Source organism: Octopus sinensis, linkage group LG7 (assembly GCF_006345805.1).
Source record: "Octopus sinensis linkage group LG7, ASM634580v1, whole genome shotgun sequence".
Classification (NCBI taxonomy): Eukaryota; Metazoa; Mollusca; class Cephalopoda; order Octopoda; family Octopodidae; genus Octopus; species Octopus sinensis.
The window spans coordinates 87,956,264-87,980,746 of record NC_043003.1 but is presented as its reverse complement, the minus strand read 5'-3'; the positions used below and the strand labels follow the sequence as shown (position 1 = coordinate 87,980,746).

Sequence of the window (24,483 nt, the reverse complement as noted above, 5' to 3'; positions counted from 1 at the left end):
TTTATACTATCAGCATGCAAAACTGAATGCAATACCCAAGGAATACACTGGACCCGGAGGATTGCAATCCCAGAGGCACAATCAGTGCGTGACCTGGGTATTCACATGAGTGATGACGCGACCTTTCATGTACATGTTGCTAAACTGACAGTGAAATGCAGACGCCTGGCTGGATGGATTCTTAGAACCTTTAGAACAAGAGAACAAGAAACCATGATGGTCCTCTGGAAGACACTTGTCCTAAGTCACTTTGACTATTGCTCTCAGCTATGGTCACCATCCAGTGTCAAGTTGATCACAGAACTTGAGGCGATCCAACGAAGCTACACGAAGAAGATAGCCTCTATGCAGAATGTAAGCTACTGGGAAAGACTCAAGAGATTAAAATTATATTCCTGGAGCGTAGGCGGGAAAGATATGCCATAATATACATCTGGAAGATCCTGGAGGGAAGTGTCCTGAACTTTGGCATCGAGAGTTACGCAAACGCCAGAACTGGGCGCCACTGCGTGGTGCCTAGGACTCCAAACTTGCCATCAAGATGTAGGACAAGATTCTGTGATAGCCTGGGCTTCCGAGGCCCACAGCTCTTCAATATCCTCCCGATGAACCTGAGAGACCTGCATGGGGTGGATACAGATGTCTTTAAAATGGAGCTGGATCTCTTCCTGTCAGGTGTCCCAGATGAACCAACTTCACGGCAGGAGGGGCAGATGAGGGCAGCTGCATCGAACTCTCTCATGCACCAAATAGCAGTTGCTAGAAAGCCTCCATGAAGTGAAACCAAGTAGCAACACCAAATGGCGGTGCCCCAGCATGGCCACAGCTCATGAGCTGAAACTGGAATCAATCAATCAATCAAATACACATATATATATATATATATATATATATATATATATATATATACATATATATATATACATATATATACACACATATGACACGGCTGCCCCTCATCCCAGGGTCTCAGATGCCCACACCTCCCACACCCTCAGAGTTGGCACACTCAATGTTGGCACATTGAAAGGTAGGTCTGGAGAGATTGTAGAGCTGCTTGAACGGAGACGTGTGGATGTATGCTGTATCCAGGAAGTAAGGTGGAGAGGAGGTTCCGCTAGGCTCCTCACAGGCAAGGAACACAGGTACAAGATTTTCTGGGCAGGGAACACTGACAGGGTCGGGGGCGTGGGTATACTTCTTGCGGAGAAATGGGTAGGTAAGGTAATCGAGATAGTCAGAGTAAGTGACAGAGTAATTAAAATTAGATTAGTCCTTCACCACAGGACAGCTACCATCATCTCGGCATATGCCCCTCAACCAGGGCTACCGGGAGGACAAAAAGACCAATTCTATCACACCCTATTGCGGACTACCTCGTTGACAAATGACAGTGACCTTCTATTCGTGGCAGGTGATTTCAATGGACATGTCGGACGGCATGTCGGGGGCTTCCATGGTGTCCATGGAGGCTATGGTTTTGGCTCTCGTAATGAGGAGGGAACCAGGCTGCTGGAGTTCTGCGATGCAAATGACCTTATGGTCTGCAATACCAACTTCAGGAAACCCACCTCTCACCTAGTCACCTACCGTTCTGGCAGACACACCAGCCAGATTGACTACATCCTTGCCAGAAAAAGGGAACAAGGGCTGATTATAAATGCCAAAACCTTTCCAGGCGAAGAATGTACTCTTCAACATAGATTAGTAGTTAGCGACTTCAGGATCAGAGCTAAATGGTTGCCCAGAAGAAGACCAGCTTGGAGGAGAAGGGTCTGGAAGCTTAAGGATCCTGCAAATGGACAGAGATTTAGAGACATACTACTCGACGCCTTTGACGAAATAGAAGGGGATATAGCTTCACTTAATGTGGAAGACAACTGGAGATTTCTACGGGACAATCTGCTGACAGCCACTGACCAGATCTGTGGATGGAGCAAAGTACCATCTCGACCCAGAGTAACATGGTGGTGGAACACTGTGGTTGACAGGGCTATTAGACAAAAAAGACAGGCTTGGAAGGACTGGAAGAACGGTGGTAGCAGGGAATTATATCAGACAGCCAGAAGGGAAGCTAGGAGACAGGTATATTTAGCCAGAGGGGAAGCGGATAAGAAAAAATTTGCCAATGTTCTGAGCCGTGAGGATGAAAGACTTGAGGTATTTCGTGTTGCAAGACAGTGTGTGAGAGAGAATCGTGATGTGGTAGGAGAGAAGTGTGTTTGCATGGAAGATGGTTCACTTGCGCTAAATGAGTATGCAAAGAGAGAGGTTTGGAGATGCCACTATGAAAGGTTGCTGAATAAAGAAAATGAATGGGATAAAGAGAGTCTGCTGAATGTTGACCCAACAGAGGGACCAGCTATCCGAGTTGATAGTTCTGTGGTAGCTAAGGCAATTAGAAGCATGAAGACAGGGAAAGCCCCAGGCCCATCAGGAATTACTGCAGAGATGCTCAAAATATCTGGTAGTGTCGGCTATAACCTAGTCACCCGTATAGTCAACCAGGTGATACACGAAGGAGTCATACCCAATGACTGGTGTAGCAGCATACTAGTCAACTGCTACAAAGGTAAAGGTGATGCCCTAGATACAAATAATTACAGAGGTATCAAGCTGTTGGATCAGGTAATGAAGGTTACGGAGAGGGTCATAGCCCAACTAATTAGAGAGAGAGTTAGTTTAGATGAGATGCAGTTTGGGTTCGTGCCAGGGAAAAGCACCACTGATGCTATATTCCTGGTAAGACAGCTGCAGGTGAGATACCTAGCCAAAGATAAGACCCTGTACCTGGCTTTTGTTGACATGGAGAAAGCCTTCAACAGGGTCCCCCGATCCCTTATCTGGTGGTCAATGAGGAAACTAGGGATAGATGAATGGCTGGTGAGGGCTGTGCAAGCCATGTACAGAGATACCGTAAGTAAGGTTAGGGTTGGCAACATGTACACAGAAGAATTCAAAGTAGAGGTTGGGGTCCACCAGGGTTCAGTACTCAGCCCCCTCCTATTTATCATAGTCCTCCAGGCAATTGTGGAGGAATTCAAGACAGATTGCCCCTGGGAGCTCCTCTATGCTGACGACCTTGCTCTAATTGCTGAGTCACTATCAGAACTGGAGGAGAAGTTCCAGGTGTGGAAGGTGGGTTTAGAATCGAGGGGCCTTAGAGTCAACCTAGCTAAAACCAAAGTACTAATAAGTAGAAAGGTAGACAATCCACAAATGTCCTCGGGAAGATGGCCCTGCTCGATCTGTAGAAAAGGTGTAGGTAGAAACTCTATAAGATGTACCCAGTGTAAGCTATGGACACATAAGAGGTGCAGCAATGTCAAAGGTAGGCTAACTGGGAAGATAGTTTTTGTATGTGGCAGATGCTCGGGAGCATTGACCTCCGAAAATCTGCAGAAAACAACTTCCGTCACTTTCCAGGGGGAAAAATTAGAAGTAGTTGATAGCTTCCGTTATCTAGGTGACCAAGTCAGTAGTGGGGGTGGGTGCGCTGAGAGTGTAACTGCTAGAATAAGAATAGCCTGGGCAAAGTTTAGGGAGCTCTTACCTCTGCTGGCGACTAAAGGCCTCGTGCTCAGAGTAAAAGGCAGACTGTATCATGCATGTGTACGAACTGCCATGCTACATGGCAGTGAAACATGGGCCGTGACTGCTGAGGACATGCGTAAGCTCATGAGGAATGAAGCCAGTATGCTCCGATGGATGTGTAATGTCAGTGTACTTACTCGACAGAGCGTTAGTTCCTTGAGAGAAATGTTGTACCTAAGAAGCATCAGTTGTGGTGTGCAAGAGAGACGATTGCGCTGGTATGGTCATGTGGCGAGAATGGATGAAGATAGGTGTGTGAGAAAGTGCCAATCCCTAGCAGTTGAGGGAACCCGTGGAAGAGGTAGACCCAGGAAAACCTGGGACGAGGTGGTGAAGCACGACCTTCGAACGTTAGGTCTCACCATGGAAATGACTAGAGGCCGAGACCTATGGAAGTATGCTGTGTGTGAGAAGACCCGGCAAGACTAGTGAAGCCATAACCCGTGGCCCCTACCTGGGACGTAGTCAGTCCACCTGTGCATACCTTCCTGCTTGTGACACTTGTGAAGACCTGTTGAGGCAAGTGAAAATCAAAATCAAATCAAATCAAATCAAACCAAATCAAAATAGATGAACATCAATGGAATTTGTATCCTTGTAGTACCAGTGCCGGTGGCACATAAGAAAACCATCCAAACGGGACCGTAGCCAGTACCGCATCGACTGGCCTCCGTGCTGTGGGCACGTAACAAACACCATCCGATCGTGGCCGTTCGCCAGCCTCGTCTGGCACCTGTGTCGGTGGCACATAAGAAAACACCGAAAACACCATCCGAGCGTGGCCGTCTGCCAGCCTCGTCTGGCACCTGTGTCGGTGGTGCATAAAAAACACCATCCGAGCGTGGCCGTCTGCCATCTCGTCTGGCACCTGTGTCGGTGGCACATAAAAAACACCATCCGAGCATGGCCGTCTGTCAGCCTTGTCTGGCACCTGTGTCGGTGGCACATAAAAAACACCATCCGAGCGTGGCCGTCTGCCAGCCTTGTCTGGCACCTGTGTCGGTGGTACCTAAAATCACCCACTACACTCTCGAAGTGGTTGGCGTTAGGAAGGGCATCCAGCTGTAGAAATACTGCCAGATCTGACTGGCCTGGTGCAGCCTTCGGGCTTGCCAGACCCCAGTTGAACCGTCCAACCCATGCTAGCATGGAAAGCGGACATTAAACGATGATGATGATGATGATACACATATATATATAAATATGTATATAAATATATATTTATGCCTATATATATGTGTGTGTGTGTATACATATATGTGTCTATATATATTTGTGTGTGTCTATATATGTTTATATATATGTATATGTATCATTATTGTCGATTAGCCTCTGCTTTCCATGCTGGCATGGGTTGGATGGTTTGACTGAGGGCTGCAAGCCAGAAGGCTGTACCAAGCTGCAATCTGATCTGGCAAGGTTTCTACTGCTGGATACCTTTCCTATTGCCAACCACTCCAAGAGTGTAGTGGGTGCTTTTTACATGCCACTGGCATGAGGGCCAGTCAGGCACTTCTGGCATCGACCACGATTGAATGGTGTTTTTTACATACCACCAGCATGGGAGCCAGTCAGGCGGCACTCGCAACGACTATCCTTCAATGGTCCTTTTTACATTCCACTGGCACATAACCAGTTAGCTGGCACTGGCTTTGAACTTGCTCAAATGGTGCTTTTTACATGCCACCAGCACGGGAGCCACTCAGGCATCACTGGCAACAGTTACGCTTGAATGGTGCTTTTAAGATGTCACAGGTGCCAATCTGGTGGTACTGCCATCGGCCACAACAATGATTTCATTTGCCTCAACAGGTCTTCATAAGTGCAGTTTATTGCCCAGTGATTGAAAAGTACTCTTAAATGGGCTGGTTATGCTGTACCGGCATAGGCCATGGTTATGGTGTCACTTGGCTTGTCAAGCACAGTATATCTCCAAAAGTCTTGGTTACTTGTCATCACCTTGGTGTGGCCCAAAGTTCGAGGCTCATTCTTGACCAGGCCTTCCTGGTCTACGTCTTGCACAGGTTCCCTCAAGAAGCAAGAGGTATGGATGTGCAAGTGAGACAACACATGACCATTACAGCACAGTTGTCTCTCTTGCACACCACATCTCTTGCTTCTTAAATCCAACTTTTCTCTCTGTTGTGTATGCACACTGACATTACACATGCAGCGGAGCATACTGGCTTCATTCCTTGCAAGCTAATGCATGTCCTCAGCAGTCATGGCCCGTGGTTCGCCATGTAACATGGCTGTTCGCACACATGCATCATATAGTCCACCTTTTACTTTGAGCAAGAGACCTTTTGTCACCAGCAGAGGTAGGTGCTCTCTGAACTTTGCCCAGGCCATTCTTATTGTAGCAGATACACTTTCAGAACATCCACCCCCACTACTCACTTGGTCCCCTAGGTAATGGAAGCTATCAACTACATGTAGTTTTTCCCCTGGAATGTGACTGTACCACATTTTCAGTGTTTATTGCTCCTGAGCATTTTCCACACACATCTCAACAATCTCGCAAGGTTTCCAGAAGTTAGTATTACAAACCATAAGATCATTTGCATCGCAGAACTCCAGCAGCCTGGTTCCCTCCTCATTGCGGGAACTAAAACAGCCTCCTGCATGTTGTCCAACATGCCCATTGAATTTGTCAGCTACAAAGAGTAGGTCACTATCATTTTTCAACAAGGTAGTCTGAAAGGGGGTGTCATAAAATGCTCCTGAGCATTTGCCACACACAAAAACTATCTTCCCATTTAGCCTTCCTTTGATATTGCTGCACCTCTTATGTGTCCATAGCTTACACTGGGTACATCTTATGGAGTTTCTACCTATGCCTCTTCTACAGATCAAGCAGGGCCATGTGCCTGAAAGGATTTGTGGTTTGTCTGCCTTCCTCCGTATTAAGATTTTGGTTTTTGCTAGATTGATTCTAAGGCCCTTCGATTCTAGACCTCCTCTAGTTCTGATAGTGACTCAGCTTTCTCCATGCTAGGTACAAAGGTTTATCTTTGGCTAGGTATTTTTTCAGCAGCTGTCTTACCAGAAATATAGCATCAGTAGTGCTTTTCCCTGGCACAAACCCAAACTGCACTTCATCTGGACTAACTCTCTCCCTAATTAGTTGGGCTATCACCCTCTCCATGACTTTCATTACCCTTTTGTAATTATTTGTATCTAAAGCATCACCTTTAACTTTGTAGCAGTTGACTATGGTGCTGCTACACCAGTCATTGGGTATGAGTCCTTCATGTATCACCTGACTGATGAGGCTAGATATTTTAACACTGCCAGATATTTTAAGCATCTCTGCAGTGATTCCTGATGGGTCAGGGGCTTTCCATGTCTTCATACTCTTAATTGCTTTATCTACCAAGGTACTGTCAATTCAGATAGCTGGTCCCTCTGTTCGGTTGACATTCAGCAGACTCTCTTTCTCCCATTCATTCTCTTCATTTAGCAACCTTTCACAGTGGCATCTCCAAGTCTCTCTCCTTGCAGCCTCATTTCTCTCCTATGATATCATGATTCTCTCTCGCACGCTGTCTTGCAACATGAAACACCTAAAGTCTTTGGTCCTCACGACAGAGTACATTGGCAAATTTTTTCTTATCTGCTTCCCCTCTGACTAAATAAACCTGCCTCCTAGCTTCCCTTATGACAGTCTGATACAATTCCCTGCTACCACCGTTTTTCTAGTCCTTCCATGTCTGTTTCTTTTCCCTAATGGACCTGTCAACTTCATTGTTCCACCACTACGTTACCTTGGGTTGAGAGGGGACTTTGCACCAGATCTGGTCAGTAGCCCTCGACATGTTGTCCCGTAGGAAACTCCAGTTGTCTTCCATATCATGTGATGCTATATCCCCATCTATTTCATCAAATGCTTCAAGTAATATGTCTCTAAATCTCTGTCCATTTGCAGGATCCTTAAGCTTCCCGATCCTTCTGGGCATTCATTTAGCCCTGATCCTGAAGTTGCTAACTACTAATCTATGCTGTCAGTGTGTGTTCTTCACCTGGGAAGGTTTTGGCATTTATAAGTAGCCATGTTTCCCATTTCCTGGTGAGGATGTAGTCTGGTTGACTGGTGTGTCCACCAGACTGGTAGGTGAATAGGTGACTGCCAGGTTTCCAGAAGTTAGTATTACAAACCATAAGATCATTTGCATCGCAGAACTCCAGCAGCCTGGTTCCCTCCTCATTGCGGGAACTAAAACAGCCTCCTGCATGTCCAACATGCCCATTGAAGTTGCCAGCTACAAAGAGTAGGTCGCTATCATTTTTCAACAAGGTAGTCTGAAAGGGGGTGTCATAAAATTGGTCTTTCTGTTCATCAGGTAGCCCATGTTGAGGGGCATAGGCCAAGATAATGGTTACTAACCCATGTTGCAGCACTAATCTAATCTTAAGTATTCTTTTACAGACTCTGACTACTTGATTACCTTATCAGCCCATTTCTCTGCAAGAAGCATACCTCTTCCCCCGACCCCATCAGTGTTCCCTGCCCAGAAAATCTTATACCTATGTTCTTTGCCTGTGAAGAACCTAGCAGAACTTCCTCTTCACGTTACATCTTGGATGCAGCTCAAATCTATATGTCTCCTTTCAAGCATCTCAACAATCTCGCAAGACCTTTCACAGTGGCATCTCCAAGTCTCTCTTTCAGTGTGCCAACTCCAAGGGTGTGGGATGAGTGTGTCCATGAGACCCTGGCATGGGGGACAGAGCGTCATGTACCTGAAAAGAAAGCTTGCATTTAGCAGAACTCATAAACATACAATAGCCTTAAACCTGCATACACTATACCATCATTTTTATGCGCTACATAATCACTACATTACATAGGAGATAAACCCTAAGTAGGGAAGGGGGTCATTAAGCTTTTGGAGATGTTCATGGGAGGGACATCTGATAGAGGTCAGAGGATAGAGACTTGTGGTGCAGGTGGTGGGGGTGGGAGGGGTGGTAACACCATGAAACAGCAAAAACTCAGGCTGCTGGTGTGAGAGAATTTTGATGATAATAATGAGATAGAATCGAGCATTTGAATTCCTAACTAGAGCTATAACCTAGAGTTTTCGGTCATCCAAACTGTGACAAAATTAGATAACTGAACAAATAAGTGATAATAATAAATATGCGTGAAAGAGAGGGAGAAAGAGTGAGAGTTGGATTGAGTGAAGGAATCTTAAGTTTTTTTTTTCTTTTTAAACATACAGCATGGAAGACAATACTGTGTTGTTTACATAGGTAATGAAATAGAATAATAATAATAATAATAATGAAATTATTGTATACAGTGCTCAGGTGCACCACAACTTGTCAGAAAGTGCATATAAAGTACATGCAGTAATGTAGAAATGTCTGGAAAGTGAACATGCTTGTGTGTGTATGGATGGGAGAAAATCAAGTGTAGTGTTGGCGAATCTCAGGAAGCATGGAAGTTTTGAAGGATGCAGTGCTCCGACAACTAACAACCGATGCCGGCAGTTTGTTCCACACTTCAGCAACTCTCAGCGTGAAAAAATGTTTCCTGAAGTCATGGGAGCTGTGCTGTTTTCTTACTTTGTAAATATGTCCACGGGTGTTAGATGGGTGGAGTTTGAAGAGGTGCTCAGAGTTATTGTTTGTGCGATGGTTGATAATTTTATGGGTGTCTGCCAAGTCAGCTGCCAGACGTCGGAGTTTCAATGTGTCCATGCCCAGGGAAGTAAGGCATTCAGGATATGGCAAATGCCTGATGGAGGGTATTCTTTTGGTTGCACGTCGCTGAACAGCTTCCAGACGATTGATGTCCTGGGCAAGATAGGGGTTCCAGACCGGTGATGCAAATTCCAGGTGAGGTCTTACCATAGCTATATAAAGCCGCAGATAGATAGCCAGAGAGCGGCTCACAAAGAATTTGGTGAGTGATGCCAAGACACCCTCAGCCTTCTTGACAATTTTAGCGATGTGTTTTGTCCAACGCAAATCACTGTCGACAATAACACCCAGGTCATGTTCACTTGAAGACTTTTTGAGACTAGTGTTGTGGAGGGAGTAGGTGGACGCTGGGTTTCTCCTCCCAAAATGCATGGTGGTACATTTGTCCACAGCCAGCTTGAGTTGCCAGTCCATGATCCACTGCTGCATTGTGTCCAGGTCTGCTTGCAATAGAGATCCATAGTGTACAGGATTTGACCTCTTTATTTCGAGGTACAGCTTGATGTCATCTGCATATTTCAGCACTGTGGCATTCTTTAAGTTGGCATCTATGTCATTAACATATGCAACAAATAAAAGGGGGCCAAGAACAGATCCCTGCAGCACACCAGATGTCATCTCATAGGGCGAAGAGTGCTGTCCTAGAACTGTGACAACTTCTTTTTGACCGAAAATAAAGGACTTTAACCAGTTATAGAGTTCATCTCTTACACCCAACACAGAAAGCTTCACCATAAGTCTTTTGTGTGGCACAGAGTTAAAAGCCTTAGCAAAGTCCAGGTAAACAACATCCACCCAGGATCCGTGATCAGTGATTTGGGTAACGTCCTCAAGAAACTCGATGAGTTGAGTACAGCAGCTGGAGTTAGGAATAAATCCGAATTGTGACGGCTGGATGAGGCTGTGAGACTTCCAGAAGTTCCAGAGGGTTTCTCTGATACAGGATTCCATCAGTTTGGCGATGTAGCTAGTAAGACTGACGGGGCAATAGTTGACAGGCGATGTGCGGTCGCCTTTTTTGAACAGAGGGATGACACTGGCAGTTTTCCACTGTTCTGGAGTAACACCATTGTCAAGACAGAATAGAAAGAATAGTGAAAGTTAGTTTAAAAGAAAGTACCCACCGTGTTTGAGAAGTAGGTATATAACACCGTTGAGACCAGGAGAGGCATAGTTACATTTATTCTTAAGGTGGTGTTGTAGCATTGCTGGTGTAAATTGCATAGAAGATATAGAGTCCGATGTCAGTGGTGATGATGATAAAACATTTTGGTCTTCGACAGTAAAGATGCCGGCATAGCATCCAGCAATGATTTCTGCACATTCTTCGGGATTGCCAGTAATCTGTCCTGTGTGGGGATTGCGAAGGGGACCAACAGGAGAGTGGGGTCTCTGCTTTGAGTGCACATACTTCCAGAACCCTTTGCTGTCAGGGTTAGCTGCAATACGTTGTTCAAATTCAAGCACTGCCTTTTTTGTCACCTGCTTGAGGTGGTTGGCTGACCTATTGCGCTTTTTCCTGTTGCTCTCTGATTTGAGCAATTTGTATTCCCATTCAATATTACGGCGTTCTTTCCTGGCAAGTCGGACTGCTGCAGTCTCCCAAATTGCACTATTGGGTGGTTTTTTGTGCTTGCGTGGTACTGATGCTGCACATGCTGCCCATATTGAATTCAGAATGTTCTGGAGTATAGTGTCCTCATCTCCAGAGGCATAAAATTCGCGCCAGTTTGGGCGTTGCAGCTCAGTACAATAAGAGCTCCAGTTTGCTTTATTCCAGTCAAAGCGGGCAATCTGAAGATGGTTGTGTTTTTTGTTACAACCAATCAGAGACAAGTCGGCCATAATCATGGAATGATCAGAGTCACCCAAAGGTTCTTCGGTAGCGACATTAATGATTGTTTCAGGAGAAGCGGTAAGTAGCAGATCCAAAGTGTTGTTACCCCTTGTGGGGGGGGGGGGGTAACAACTTGGGACCAATTCGAATTCAGCACCAGTTCAAGGAAATCGTCTGCACTTTGCGGCCAACGGAAGGCCTCCCAGTCAATCTCAGGGAAATTGAAGTCCCCCGCAACATACACATATGTGGCTGTTTTCATATCAGCCGCCCTGAGGATATCAAAAAGCTGTGCGTCTTGGCGATAATTTGGAGGACGGTAAACGACTCCGAGCAGAAGTGTTGACATGGCCATGTGTACATTGCAGAAAAATACCTCCTGCTGAGATTGGTTCAAATCATCACAGGGGATTGCCGATAGACTTGATCGAACATAAATCATCACACCCCCTCCACGGCGATTAATGCGGTCTTTGCGGAACAGGTTGTAGCCGGCTATGCTGAAAACTCCATCACAGAGTGCAGAGTGTGCCCACGTTTCCGTGACTGTGATGAAATCTGGGTTGATACTTTTGACGTAGGAGACAAAAAGATGCACCTTGTTGCATAAACTACGGGCATTCAAGGACAGCAGTTTATATCTGGATTTCAGATGATGATATACAGGGGATGGCTGATTGTTCTTGGTTAGTTTCCCAAGATTTTTGCATTGCCAGTTGTTGTTGTGGGTGTAGTCTGCTCAGTTGACGAATTTCCAGATCTGCCCATCATTGCGGAGGCTAAAACTCTCCCGTGGCACAGAGTTGCGATTTAGGGAAGCCACGGATCTTATCTTTGGGCGTACATCGGGTGGTAGGCCAGGACGTGTTCTAAAGTTGATAATGTTGTCACGCCGAGCTCTGTCAGCAGCCAGATGGAATGTCCGCGCCTCAGTAGAGCCCGTAAACAAGGTTCCTGGTATCCAAGGAACATAAGAGAGTTTCAAAGAAGGTTTAGTCAAATTCCATAACTATGGCCATTTCAGGAGTTCATTGCCATGGTCTGATTTGAAATTAAATCGCATCTCAGCAAAACGATTCCTAATTAAAGGACCTAATTAAAGTTTGTAATTTGAGTCTAGTCTGTGTCATGTTGATTAAACACTTGATAATAAAAACAATCATATAACTTGAAGCATTCTTTGAATTATGAGTATTAGAAATATACACTCTAATGATCAAATCAGTTGTCTAGGAAATCATATTTTTGGAGAACCCTGCCCATTTTTTAAAACTCAAATTTTCAAACTTTATTTGAATTTAAATTTACAAAAACTACTAAACATAATATATTTCAGAGTTGTCAAGCATCGGCAGTTAATTAAGTCAAATGACGAGGTTAAAGATAAATTCCTTATTCATATTTATCATCATGGAAAAAACCGGAAAACATTGGGTAAATAATGCCTTTCTTTATCAATATTAATTTTTTGTTGATTGATTTCTAATGTTGGCACAAATGGTCCTGTGCTAATGTTAAAAACCATCATTATTTCAGGATCAATAAAACACTAGAAAGTACAAGCAAGGTTTATTGTCCAATGAATATGAGATATTCATAACTGGGCTGGTTACACCCACTGGGAAAGGCCATGCGCTATGGTCTCACTTGGCTTGTCAGGTCTCTTCAAGCATAGCATATTTCCAAAGGTCCCGGTCACTAGTCATTGCCTTGGTAAGGCCCAATGTTTGAAGGTCGTGCTTCACCACCTCATCCCAGGTTTTCCTGGGTCTACCTCTTCCACAAGTTCCCTCAACTGCTAAGGTGTGACACATTTTCACACAGCTGTCCACATTCATTAGCAACACATGACCATACCAGCGCAGTCGTCTCTCTTGCATGTCACATCCGATGCTTCTTAAATCCAACTTTTCTCTCAGGGCACTTACACTGTCGTGTATGCACACTGACAATACACATCCAGTGGAGCATACTGGCTTCATTCCTTGTAAGCTTATGCATGTCCTCAGCAGTCACAGCCCATGTAGCATGGCTGTTCGCTCACATGCGTCATACAGTCTACCTTTTACTCTGAGTAAGAGGCCCTTTGTCACTAGGAAAGGTGGGAGCTCTCTGAACTTTGCCCAGGCTATTCTTATTCTAGCAGCTACACTTTCAGAGCATCCACCCTTGTTACTGACTTGGTCCCCTAGGTAACAGAAGCTATCAACTACTTCCAGTTTTTTTCCATGGAATGTGACAGAAGCTGTTCTCTGCAGATTTTCTGTGTTATTTATAGCTCCTGAGCATCTGCCACATACAAAAGCTATCCTCCCAGTTAGCCTTCCTTTGATATTGCTGCACCCCTTATGTGTCCATAACTTACACTAGGTACATCTTATGGAGTTTCTACCTACACCCATTGTTACAAAATCAAAAATAAAGTTATGTAAAAAATAAAATAACATTTACATAGAAGGTTATCATTCTCACAGCGATAATGCTTTTGCACTTCTTGCAGAGATGGTAAACCATTTTAAAATAATTTTCAGTTCCATTTTCAATCATTCCAAGTGCCCCAGCAATCACTGGTATTAGTGACCACCTTGAGATGCCACATTTTTTCAGTTTCGATGAACAAATATTTCTATTTCCTGAGCTTGTCAAATTCTTTTTGCTACAAGGGATACTTGTCTTTATTATTTTGGTCTTTTACAACATTATCTGTTTTATTTACTTTGATGGTTGTGTCTGTATGTATAGGAACATCCCAAAGAATCACTACATTTTATCCCACAGTTACAGTCTTAGAGTGATGCTTATACCACTTGTCAACAGTTTTGATTTTATAAGCCAACTCTGTCATGTCTTGATTTATACTCTACTGGTATTAAAACTTTACCCAGAGAATGAGTGGTCTTCTGTTTCAATTTCTTCATTGCAGGATTGGCACTTTGGACCTACTCCATTTTTCATCACAATGGCTTGGTAGTTCCAAGTCAATGAGCGTTGATCTTGAACAGCTAAAATGAAACCTTTGTAGGTACCAATGAGTGTGCTACTAGTCTACATCAGCTGGTTGGCTACAAGCCACATATTTGCCATGCAGATTTTCTGCTGCTCTCACCTAACAGCCAATTGTTCATGTACACTTTTCCATTAATTTTACTTCTTTTGCAACAATAGTTGCCACATTTCCTCCAGGCTCTCCAGCCTGAATATCATTCATGAAATCAGTAGTAAATTGTTTGCTCTCCTTCAAGATGGAATGAAGCTTCTTATGCCTCTCATGATTTTCGACAAGTCAGTTGTTTCAAGATATTTGGTCAGTCCCGTTGTGGTTTTATAAGAAAGTTCAAACTGGATCAAGCTTTGACATCTTTGAACTCTGGAAAAGTAAAGATGATCCATGTCTGCTTTTAGGTTGTGCATCAGCAACTTACTGATTTTTTTATCAATTTTCTTTATTTTACTTGTATTCCAATTCAGTACATTGAAGCTAAAGTAAAAACTAGGACTACTAAGGAATTTGTGGCGAATGCCTTGTTATGTGCATTCAGCTCAGATTGCTCGTACTCTCCTATAACATTCCTTCTTCATTTTCTCTTTCATGTTTGCATGCTGAATGCCAGAGCCCTCATTTATTGCTAGGTATTTATAGGTTTATTTTTGCTGAAGTTCCTTTATAACAGTTAATCACCTATCAGGACCAAACACCAACCTGAATGCTGTTACATTGTTTTGCCTCTATAGTTTTAAGTCACCCATATAAAACATGGCTTATTTTGTTGTCAGTTTTATAACCATACCTTGTTCTGTTAAGTTCATTTGTAAGGGCTGTTAGAGCCATGCAAAAAATTAGAGGAGAAAGCAAGTCACCTTGGAAAATGTCAAAGTTGATGTTAATATTGTTTGAACCTAGTTCTCTATTAGAATGATGATTGGAGATTCATGTTCCACAACATATGTTTCAGAAAGTTTGGAATTATTGGAGAAATTTTGAAGGTGTCCAGAAGTTTCAGAATCCATGAGTGCAGTATGCTGTCAAAAGCCTTTTTGTAATCAATTTCTAAGGCCAGGACATATTATCTGACATGGATTTATCAAATCTGGTAGGGTGAAAGGCAAAGAACTTGAGAATACAAAAGGATGTAAATACTGGAAGGCATTGAGTCCAGCTGATTCAGTGTTGCATCACCATTAAATTTTGACATATGGCCAGCAGTATACTTCTTTGTCTTAACTTTGAATTCCACCAAGGTTGATTTTGCATTTCATCCATCCTTTCAGTGTCAGTATAACTAACTTCCTCTACTAAAACTGCTGGCCATGTGTCAAAATTTAGTACAATTATTAATGGTGATGCAACACTGAACTCGATGCCTTCCAGTATTTACATCCTTTTGTATTCTCAAGTTCTTTGCCTTTCACCCTACCAGGTTTGATAAGTCCATGTCAGATAATATGTCCTGGCCTTAGAAATTATGATTCTTGTAAAAAATTATTGATATTGATAAACATATTAGCCTTCATTCTGCACCACATATTGTCTATCCCTATATGATTGCCTGCATACACACTTCTAACTTCATGCTGCTTTTAGGAAAACGTGAGATCTCAGCCACTCTCTATTCAACTCGAGTTTCCCTTGGCTCCAGATTAGAAGACAATTTCCAGGCTTTACCAAATGGTGGGAAAGTAGAATTAAAGCAACGTCTTGTCACTGATGGTCAGTATGTTTTATAATTGTACTTTGTTATATTTTTGTTTTAAAAAAAGGAAATTATGATATTTTGCTGGTATTCCAACACCTGCTTTTGCACATTGTTCATAGCCGAGAGCCTAGTTCATTTATGAGTTAGAGAAAAATATAGGAGATAGTTAATTGCAGAGGCCATCATCATCATCAGTTTAAAGTCCACTTTCCGTGTTTGCACGAGTCAGGTTTTTTTCATGGCTGCATACCCTTCCTTTTGTCAACCCTCACTTGTTTTCAAACAAGTTGATACTTCCTCATGACAGGACATTTTCATGGAAGACTAGAAAAGAGGGACACTGCTTATATGAGGGTGACTTTCATTATGCCTAGACAAGCACACACATGCACGATGGTCTTCTTTATTTCCATCTACTAAATCTATTCACAAGGATTTGGTCAGCTTTTGTCCACTTGGATACCAAAATCTGAGAAAACCCTCAGAAGTTTCAGTATTTTTGATGAAAAAAGAGAACAAAATATTCATAACTTCCACTTATTTATATCTTCACAGCACTGTAAATGTGACAGGAAAGTAGTACCAGTGTTGATCTCAGTAGTTTTTAGGTTAAGATTGTTATGTAATTGTCATTGAGTAGCAGTTAATTGGATATGATTATACTCAGAAACCGGGATGCATGTGTTGTTACCTGTATAACAGCTCAGACTATTTGGTCACACTGCCCAATTTTCTGAATTTGAGTCTATGTAGCATATTCTTTTCTCTGAGGATCTGGGGTGATGGGCATTGCAGAGACAGGAGCTGCCTGGATACTCTTCACAGGCATCCCTGTGAAAACCCAAACAAATATCAACAAATGGTAGATGGAGCAATATGCTGCAACAGCGCATGCTTCCATACCTGACCTGATCAGTGGTTAATTCCTCCTAAGAAGCAAATTATGTGATGCAGGTTCAATTCAGAAAGAATCCATTTCAGTTTTTAATACAACTCTTTTATATCTTTTACTTGTTTCAGTCATTAGCCTGCAGCCATGTTGAGGCAATACCTTGAAGAATTTCTAGTTGAATGAATTGACCCCAGTACTTTTTTATATCTAAAGCATAGTAATTATTCTATCAGTCTCTCTGCCAAACTGTTATGGGGACATAAGTAAACCAACACTGGATGTCAAGCAGTGGTGGGGGACAAACAAAGATATATATGCATATATATGATGGGCTTCTTTCAGTTTCCGTCTACCAAATCTACTCTCAAACCTTTGCTCAGCCTGAGGCTATAGTAGAGGACACAGTGGGACTGAATTTGGAGCCATGTATTTGGGAAGCAAGTTTCTTACCACACAACTACAACGGCACTTAATTCAAGTATCATTTTCATACCGTTCTTTACTTATCTATATTTTATAACACTGACTTAAAAATTTAATATTCTAAAATAACTGGTTTCTTCCAATTTCTTTTTCAAGATCAAACCTTAACAAAATGGCCCAGTATGTTCCTTATAAGTCTTAGTATGATTTGTATAGCCGTCTTAATGCTACCTAATGAAGGCACTACCCCAGATACTATGGTGCCATCCTTTCTCAGAGTTACGGTCAATCAAAAGTGTGTGGCAGCTTATGTTCTTGGTATGTATCGACTTTATATACAATTATTTTAATTTATGGAATACTTAAGTTTATGCATTGTTAAGGATCAGATGAGCCCTGATCAAGCAAATGTTCCTGTCGTGATATTTCATTTTACTCCCCATTTTTAGACAGTATATTTAGGACAACTATGTCATATCTTTCTTTCAGATAGTAGATTGTAATTTGACTCTTCTACTATGTCACTTAACTGTCTGGGGATATTTTTGGATATAGTGCACCTAGGACATACTAAACAAGGGAGTTCATCTGTCTAAAAAAGTTTCATAAATTTTAGTACTCCTTGCTATGTACAGCTGAGCATTTTTACAGCCTAGTAGACTGGACTAGCAAGAGTTGGGTATTTTGTCCAAGTGATGTAATATAATGAATTGCAAGTTTTGTTTCATTTGAGATGTTAGAAATTCTAATTTTAGTAATACAAATTTGTGATTTTGTTATATTTAGTGGACCACGAATCAAAATATTTATTTAGTTTACCAAACAAGGTGAGGTTGATGGTCAACATTCATAATGTAGATAAATATAAATACTGATTACAAAGGAAAAAGCCCAGTAACAGGACCCACATGACCTACCACTTATCAGGCAATCACATTATTAAATACAATAATTTTAAAAGTCCACTGGGATAAGGATAATGGGAGAACTCTTGTCTGGGCAGGCTACCCAAAAGAGAGAAGGCCCAATAAAAAGAGAGCTAAACATTGTAAGTCACTTTCCCTTCATGGTTGGGTAGCAGCACTCAGTGGGCTACCCTTCATGTGGTTGTAACACTAAATTTGGAACCAGCTGAAATATTAAGGCCTAAGCAAAACTGACAACTCCGACTGACCAACTGCCCTCATCTCAAAAGAACTTGCAAGATTCAATGTTAGTATTGCTGCACTGAATAAAACACGACTTTCAAAGAGGCAGGTATGGGATATATTTTTTTTTTTAGGAAAGGGAAACATCAAGGAAAAAGAAGGACCCAGTATTAGGTTTACTGTCAAATCTTAAAATCATGCACAATCATTAATTAAATCTATCTGTGATCAATGAGCAACTCTACTCACAAAGTTCATCTTCGGCATTTCCACTTATCCTCCGACTCTTGATGCCAAGAATGCATTTTACCTATAACTTTTTGACATCATCCTTAATGTCCCAATCTAATAAGATCTAGGCTGTCTCCTTGTGGATCCACAAATGGGCAACCTCCTACCCTCTCGGGATATGATCAATGTTTGGCAGACTAAAGCAACTCCTCTTTTGGAATATGTCTCCTTGGGAAGGGTGTGATGGGTCCCCAGCAGAGCTATAAACATATACAACAGGCTTCTTTCAGTTTCCATCTACCAAATCCACTCAAAAGGCTTTGGTTGGCCTGAGGAGACACTTGCCCAAGGTGCCATGCAGTGAGACTCATCTGGAACCATGTGGCTTGGAAGCAAACTTTTTACCACACTCTTGCCTGTACAACCATCTTACATGTTTTCACACATTGTAGCAACTTCAAATCTCAAAAAGATGAAGCTTTAGATCTGAATCAGTGTAACAAAATATCTGGTTTAGAGCTCTTGATTTTCTTCCAGTCTTCAAAGCATTTCATTGACACCTCATAAAAATTGTTTCACAATAGTTTCAAAACGTTAAATATGTCGTCATACAATATTCAGTAATCCTTTTCTCTACTGTTAATTAATTGGGAAGGAGAAGGTTTGATGTAGAGCCAAGTGTACAGATGAGCTTTCGGTGTGACCTAAAGTCTTTTTTAACAGTATTTTGTTTTCCTTAATTAAACATTTTTATAATTTCCATTCTTTCCAAGCCCATGACCAAACCTTATTCTACAAAACAGCACATTTTTGTGAGGTTTCATATTAATGAAAGTTGGGTAGAAATAAGAACATCTGGCTAGATGTAGTTTTCTTTATTTCATTTTTCAGTATTTTCATGCTAAGCATAGTTGTGTGAATCTATCAATCATCCTACTCATGTATTTTTCCTGAGATAGCCAACTGTTTTGTTTTTGCTTATTTCCAGGTGCCATCACAATGATTCTGTTGAAATCATATTCTTAACTTTTGAAGTTCTTTTGTGTTCAAAGAATTCATGGAATGCAGACAAATTAGTTTTAGAGAAAATAAAAAATCCAACCTACAGCTGTAATATATAACTGCGTACTTTATATTTATTTGTGAAGCAAGATAGCAACACTTCTGGCATCATATCAAACTATTCCTTATAAAAATTTGATTTGAAAATGTAATGTCTAAATAAACTTATATTTTTCAAATTACGTTTATACAAAAGAAAAAAAAACAATTTATCAATGATTCAAAATTTATCAACAATTTTAAATGCAATATGTATCATTTCCAGTTAAATGCTTCAGCTTACTATTTTCATTGTACAGAAATCAAATCCTTCCAGGATTGATAAAATACCAATCCACTTGTGCCGATGTAAAAAACTTTTTCAATATATATGCAAGGTTTTACTCTCCACCTATGTAATCTATAACATTATTGTTTCATGAAAGGGACATAGGTCTTGAAGCTTGCTAAATTATTTACTTTATGGAATCATACTGATTTTTTTTTTTTTACCTTGTCCACTGTAAATTTATAACAGTTATTTGTTCGATATTGTTTGTTGTGTGTCACCTCCAGCCCATGAAAAACTGTAACTACATTTTATATTCTTTCTGGTGTTATATGTACAAAAGTTAATAAACTGAATACAACAAATTCTTGCTTTTTCTTCTTCATCAAGTCAAAAAGCTTAACACTAAAAACCTTGCTCCTTTTCTAACATCTAAAATAAGCCACAATTCAGTTGCAAAACCAAATTTGGCAACAGGAGATTCCTTGAACAAAAAAATTCTAATTCTTGAAACACAACAGTAACATAAAAATTTTGAAAACGACAAATACAGTTCTGGAATAAATCTTTTACTCAATTGAAATTTTTTTTACAATGTCATCAATTATTGCATCAAATATTACAGGGTTCTTACTGTGCCCTTCATTTGCATTTAGGGAGATATTTTACTGTCACAATTTCATTATTGTTAGTTAATTTCATTAATTGTGTAAAATATTTCTTAGACGTCTTGATATCTTTAAACTTCACGACTATATATCTGCAAATAGAAATGTCAGAATTATAACTTTCATTGGCACTAGGTAAGCAGATAACTAAAATATATTATAGATCCCCGAGAAACAACAGGTAAAGTCAGCTCTCACAGGATCTAAACTCAGAACAGAGAAATAACACTGGTTATAATTTTCTGGACCATTAATTATTATTTAAACCAACACTATATTTTGATTGATTTAGGCTCAGATCATTATTGAATATGTTGCTCAGTGTGTACATGGTTGAAAAATAAATTCCAGTCTGGTACGAAGTGCTCTACTTAGCAACTGATACGCATAATCAAAATGTAATACAAGTTCAAGCATCCTAATTTAATGTCCACTTCTGCGCTCAGGTGGGTTGGATAGTTTACCAAATATTTTACACAAGGTATAAATATAAAAAAAAATCAGGAGAGGGTTAATGAAATAGCCAACAACTTTAAACCCAAATGTTAAGGAATAAATGTTATCTTTGTCCTTGCTTGACCAGTTGAAAATAGACAAATCCAATATCAGATTGGGCTATGTTAAAAAATGGAAAGAAACATTGGATTATGAAATCCTTGATGGCCAAAGTTAAAAAAAAGATAACACATTCAGTTAGAACATTTTTGATCATAGGTCTGTTCAAATAAGTCTAACTTGGAGCTAAACAATCACCACCAACACCATTAACAAGATACTGCCCTTCATATACTTTCAAGTATTCCAACAGTTTTATAGCAAACTATACCTGAAAATATTACATTCTGTACTGGAGCTGCTGCTGGTATGGTGAATTCTAGCCTAACTTCCACAATAGCTGAAGTGTCGTCTAGTCCCATTCCAGCAAGAGCTGAAGTGTAGTCCATCACCTCCATTAAATAATACCACAATTTATACTTCATTTACCTGATACTGAATTTCTATTCTTGCCAGCAACTTTAAATAATGACTAATTCAAAACAAGTGTGTCTACTTAGAGAGAGAGAGAGAGAGAGAGAAACTGACCTGTCTTTCTTCAAAAGAATTTTGCCATCAAAGAAATCTGACAGCTGCAATAAACTGAAATGTTTAAAGTATCCTTCTATATACAATATCCGAGAACATACTTTCTCTTCACCTGCCAAAAAGAAAAAAAGCAGAGAAAAAAAAAGGCCTAACATTAAATTTAACAAGACTCATCATCATCGTTTTACATTCACTTTTGCATGGGTTATATGTTGAAGCAGCAGTTCTATGGCTGGATGCCTTTCCTGTTGTCAACCACACCATTTTGCAAACAATGAAATATTTCCCCCCATGACTAGGCAAGACTTAAATGAACGACCTCACTTCCAAAACTGATGCATGCTCACAACCAACACATGGCATCCAGGCAAGTGTATACGTATATACAAATATACAACAATGCAAGTAAGTTAGCAACATTAACAATTTAACCCATTAACATTCAAACTGGTCAAATCCAGCTCAAGCATTCTACATGTTTTAGATTCTTGAAAATGGCCATATCTAACCTCTCACACCTAACTTACACTAACATTCTAAAAATAAATAATCACATTGAACCCTCAAGGATGTGAGATAAGACATAATCTATTCAAAACAATTTGAATTAAAAAAAAGTATTACCTTTGATAGAGTAAGCTGAACACTAAAGGGTTAAAATGGCTATATGCAGCCCATATCTGTGTGGCAACTGATTCTACTATAGCCTTGGTGAATGGGTTTAGTAGGCAAACTATATATTCACATATAAAGACATTAGAGCACTAGCAGAAAGACCGCCTTCTGGGTGGTTTTCTACTAACCACCTGATTCCCAATTCTAATAATTTTAATAATTTACGTATAATTATTTCTTTGTATGATAGTGCTCACTTGCTTAGTAAATATTGCTTTCAATATTTTATCAGTCATAATCTCTCTTTTTTAAACAAACATCACAGTAGTCCAACAACAGAGGGAGAAGCAGCAAACTGTTTTACCTTCCCCTCAAAGCAACATATAGATTTCAATTAAGCAGATTTGCTGTGTGTGTGTGTGTGTGTGTGTGTGAGAGAGAGAGAGAGAACATTGCAAACAATGAATGAAATAAACATGAAATGAAAAAATCGTATAAATAAAAGGATGTTACTACAACGAAAGCCAGGTACAGAGTTTTATCTTTAGCTAGGTATTTCTCCTGCAGCTGTCTCACCATAAATATGGCATCAGTGGTGCTTTTCCCTGGCACGAAACCAAACTGCATCTCGTCTAGGTTGACTCTCTCTCTAATCAGTTGGGCTATGACCCTTTCCGTAATCTTCATTACCTGATCCAACAGCTTGATACCTCTGTAATTACTTGTATCTAGGGCGTCACCTTTACCTTTGTAGCAGTTGACTATTATGCTACTACACCAGTCATTGGGTATGACTCCTTCGTGTATCACCTGGTTAACTATACGGGTGACTAGGCTATAGCCGACACTGCCAGATATTTTGAGCATCTCAGCAGTAATTCCTGATGGGCATGGGGCTTTCCCTGTCTTCATGCTTCCACATCACGATTCTCTCTCACACACTGTCTTGCAACACGAAACACCTCAAGTCTTTGGTCCTCACGGCATAGAACATTGACAAATTTTTTCTTATCTGCTTCCCCTCTAGCTAAATATACCTGTTTCCTAGCTTCTCTTTTCGCAGTCTGATACAATTCCCTACTACCACCTTTCCTCCAGTCCTTCCAAGCCTGTCTCTTGTCTCTAATAGCCCTGTCTACAACATTGTTCCACCACCACGTTATTTTGGGTCGAGATGGGACTTTGCTCCATCCACAGATCTGGTCAGTGGCTCTCAGCAGATTGTCCCGTAGAAACCTCCAGTTGGCTTCCACATTATGTGATGCTATATCCCCTTCTATTTCGGCGAAAGCTTCGAGTAGAACTTCTCTAAATCTCCGTCCATTTACAGGATCTTTAAGTTTCCAGATTCTTCTCCTCCAAGCTGGTCTTCTTCTGGGCAGCCATTTGGCCCTGATCCTGAAGTCGCTAACTACTAATCTATGTTGAAGAGTACATTCCTCGCCTGGGAAGGTTTTGGCATTTATAAGCAGCCCTCTTTCCTTCTTTCTGGCGAGGATGTAGTCGATCTGGGTAGTGTGTCTGTCAGAACGCTAGGTGAGAGGTGGGTTTCCTGAAGTTGGTATTGAAAATCATAAGGTCATTTGCATCACAGAACTCCAGCAGCCTGGTTCCCCCCTCATTGCAAGAACCAAAACCGTAGCCCCCGACATGCCATCCAACATGTCCATTGAAGTCACCTGCCACGAAGAAAGTCACTGTCATTTGTCAACGAGGTAGTCTGTAATAGGGTAGTCTGTCATAGAATCGGTATATATATATATATATATATATATACACACATATATAAATACGTAAATATATATATAAATACATATATATATCTTTATATATAAAAGTCAAGTTGTATGTCTGTCTCCTACGATTTAGATTCCTAACTGCTCCCACATTTTGCGGTGCAGTTTAACCAAAACCGGGTACCTTATAGTCGTGCTTCATATCGAGCCGTTCTGGGTATTAGCGCGTGTCTACGATTAAAAAAAAAATTGCCATCATTTTTTTCCCCATTTTGATGCATTTTTTCCGCTATTATATAAGGGAAGTAACTCTCTAAAAATGTCTACGATGAGTGAACGATTAAAAAAAAAAATTTACCATGATTTTTTTTTTACATTTTTAATGCATTTTTTGGCTATTTTTTGACTATAACTCTCTAAAAATGCTTATATAGCTATTTCCCTTACAAACCCAGCAACGCCGGGCGATACTGCTAGTATATATATATACATATATATATAACATATATATACAAACATATAT

At 40.8% G+C, this 24,483-nt stretch overlaps 2 protein-coding genes across 8 annotated transcripts in view; one reads left to right on the top strand and one right to left on the bottom strand.

Annotated features, from left to right (window-relative positions):
* Positions 1-20,223, top strand: part of LOC115213850 (motile sperm domain-containing protein 1) — a 95,669-nt gene extending 75,446 nt beyond the window's left edge. For all 3 annotated transcript variants that reach the window (XM_036504885.1, XM_029782788.2, XM_036504886.1), the window contains 4 exons: positions 12,477-12,574; positions 15,723-15,848; positions 17,306-17,467; positions 19,517-20,223. In XM_036504885.1, coding sequence (XP_036360778.1) covers positions 12,477-12,574; positions 15,723-15,848; positions 17,306-17,467; positions 19,517-19,554 — 424 coding nt within the window. In that variant the 3' untranslated portion in view covers positions 19,555-20,223. The remainder of the gene's footprint in view (positions 1-12,476; positions 12,575-15,722; positions 15,849-17,305; positions 17,468-19,516) is intronic.
* Positions 20,224-20,411: 188 nt separating this feature from the next.
* Positions 20,412-24,483, bottom strand: part of LOC115214260 — a 73,070-nt gene continuing 68,998 nt past the window's right edge. For all 5 annotated transcript variants that reach the window (XM_036504879.1, XM_036504880.1, XM_036504882.1 and 2 more), the window contains 2 exons: positions 21,610-21,721; positions 20,412-20,618 (listed from right to left, as the gene is read on the bottom strand). In XM_036504879.1, the coding sequence (XP_036360772.1) occupies positions 20,501-20,618; positions 21,610-21,721 (230 nt within the window). In that variant the 3' untranslated portion in view covers positions 20,412-20,500. The remainder of the gene's footprint in view (positions 20,619-21,609; positions 21,722-24,483) is intronic.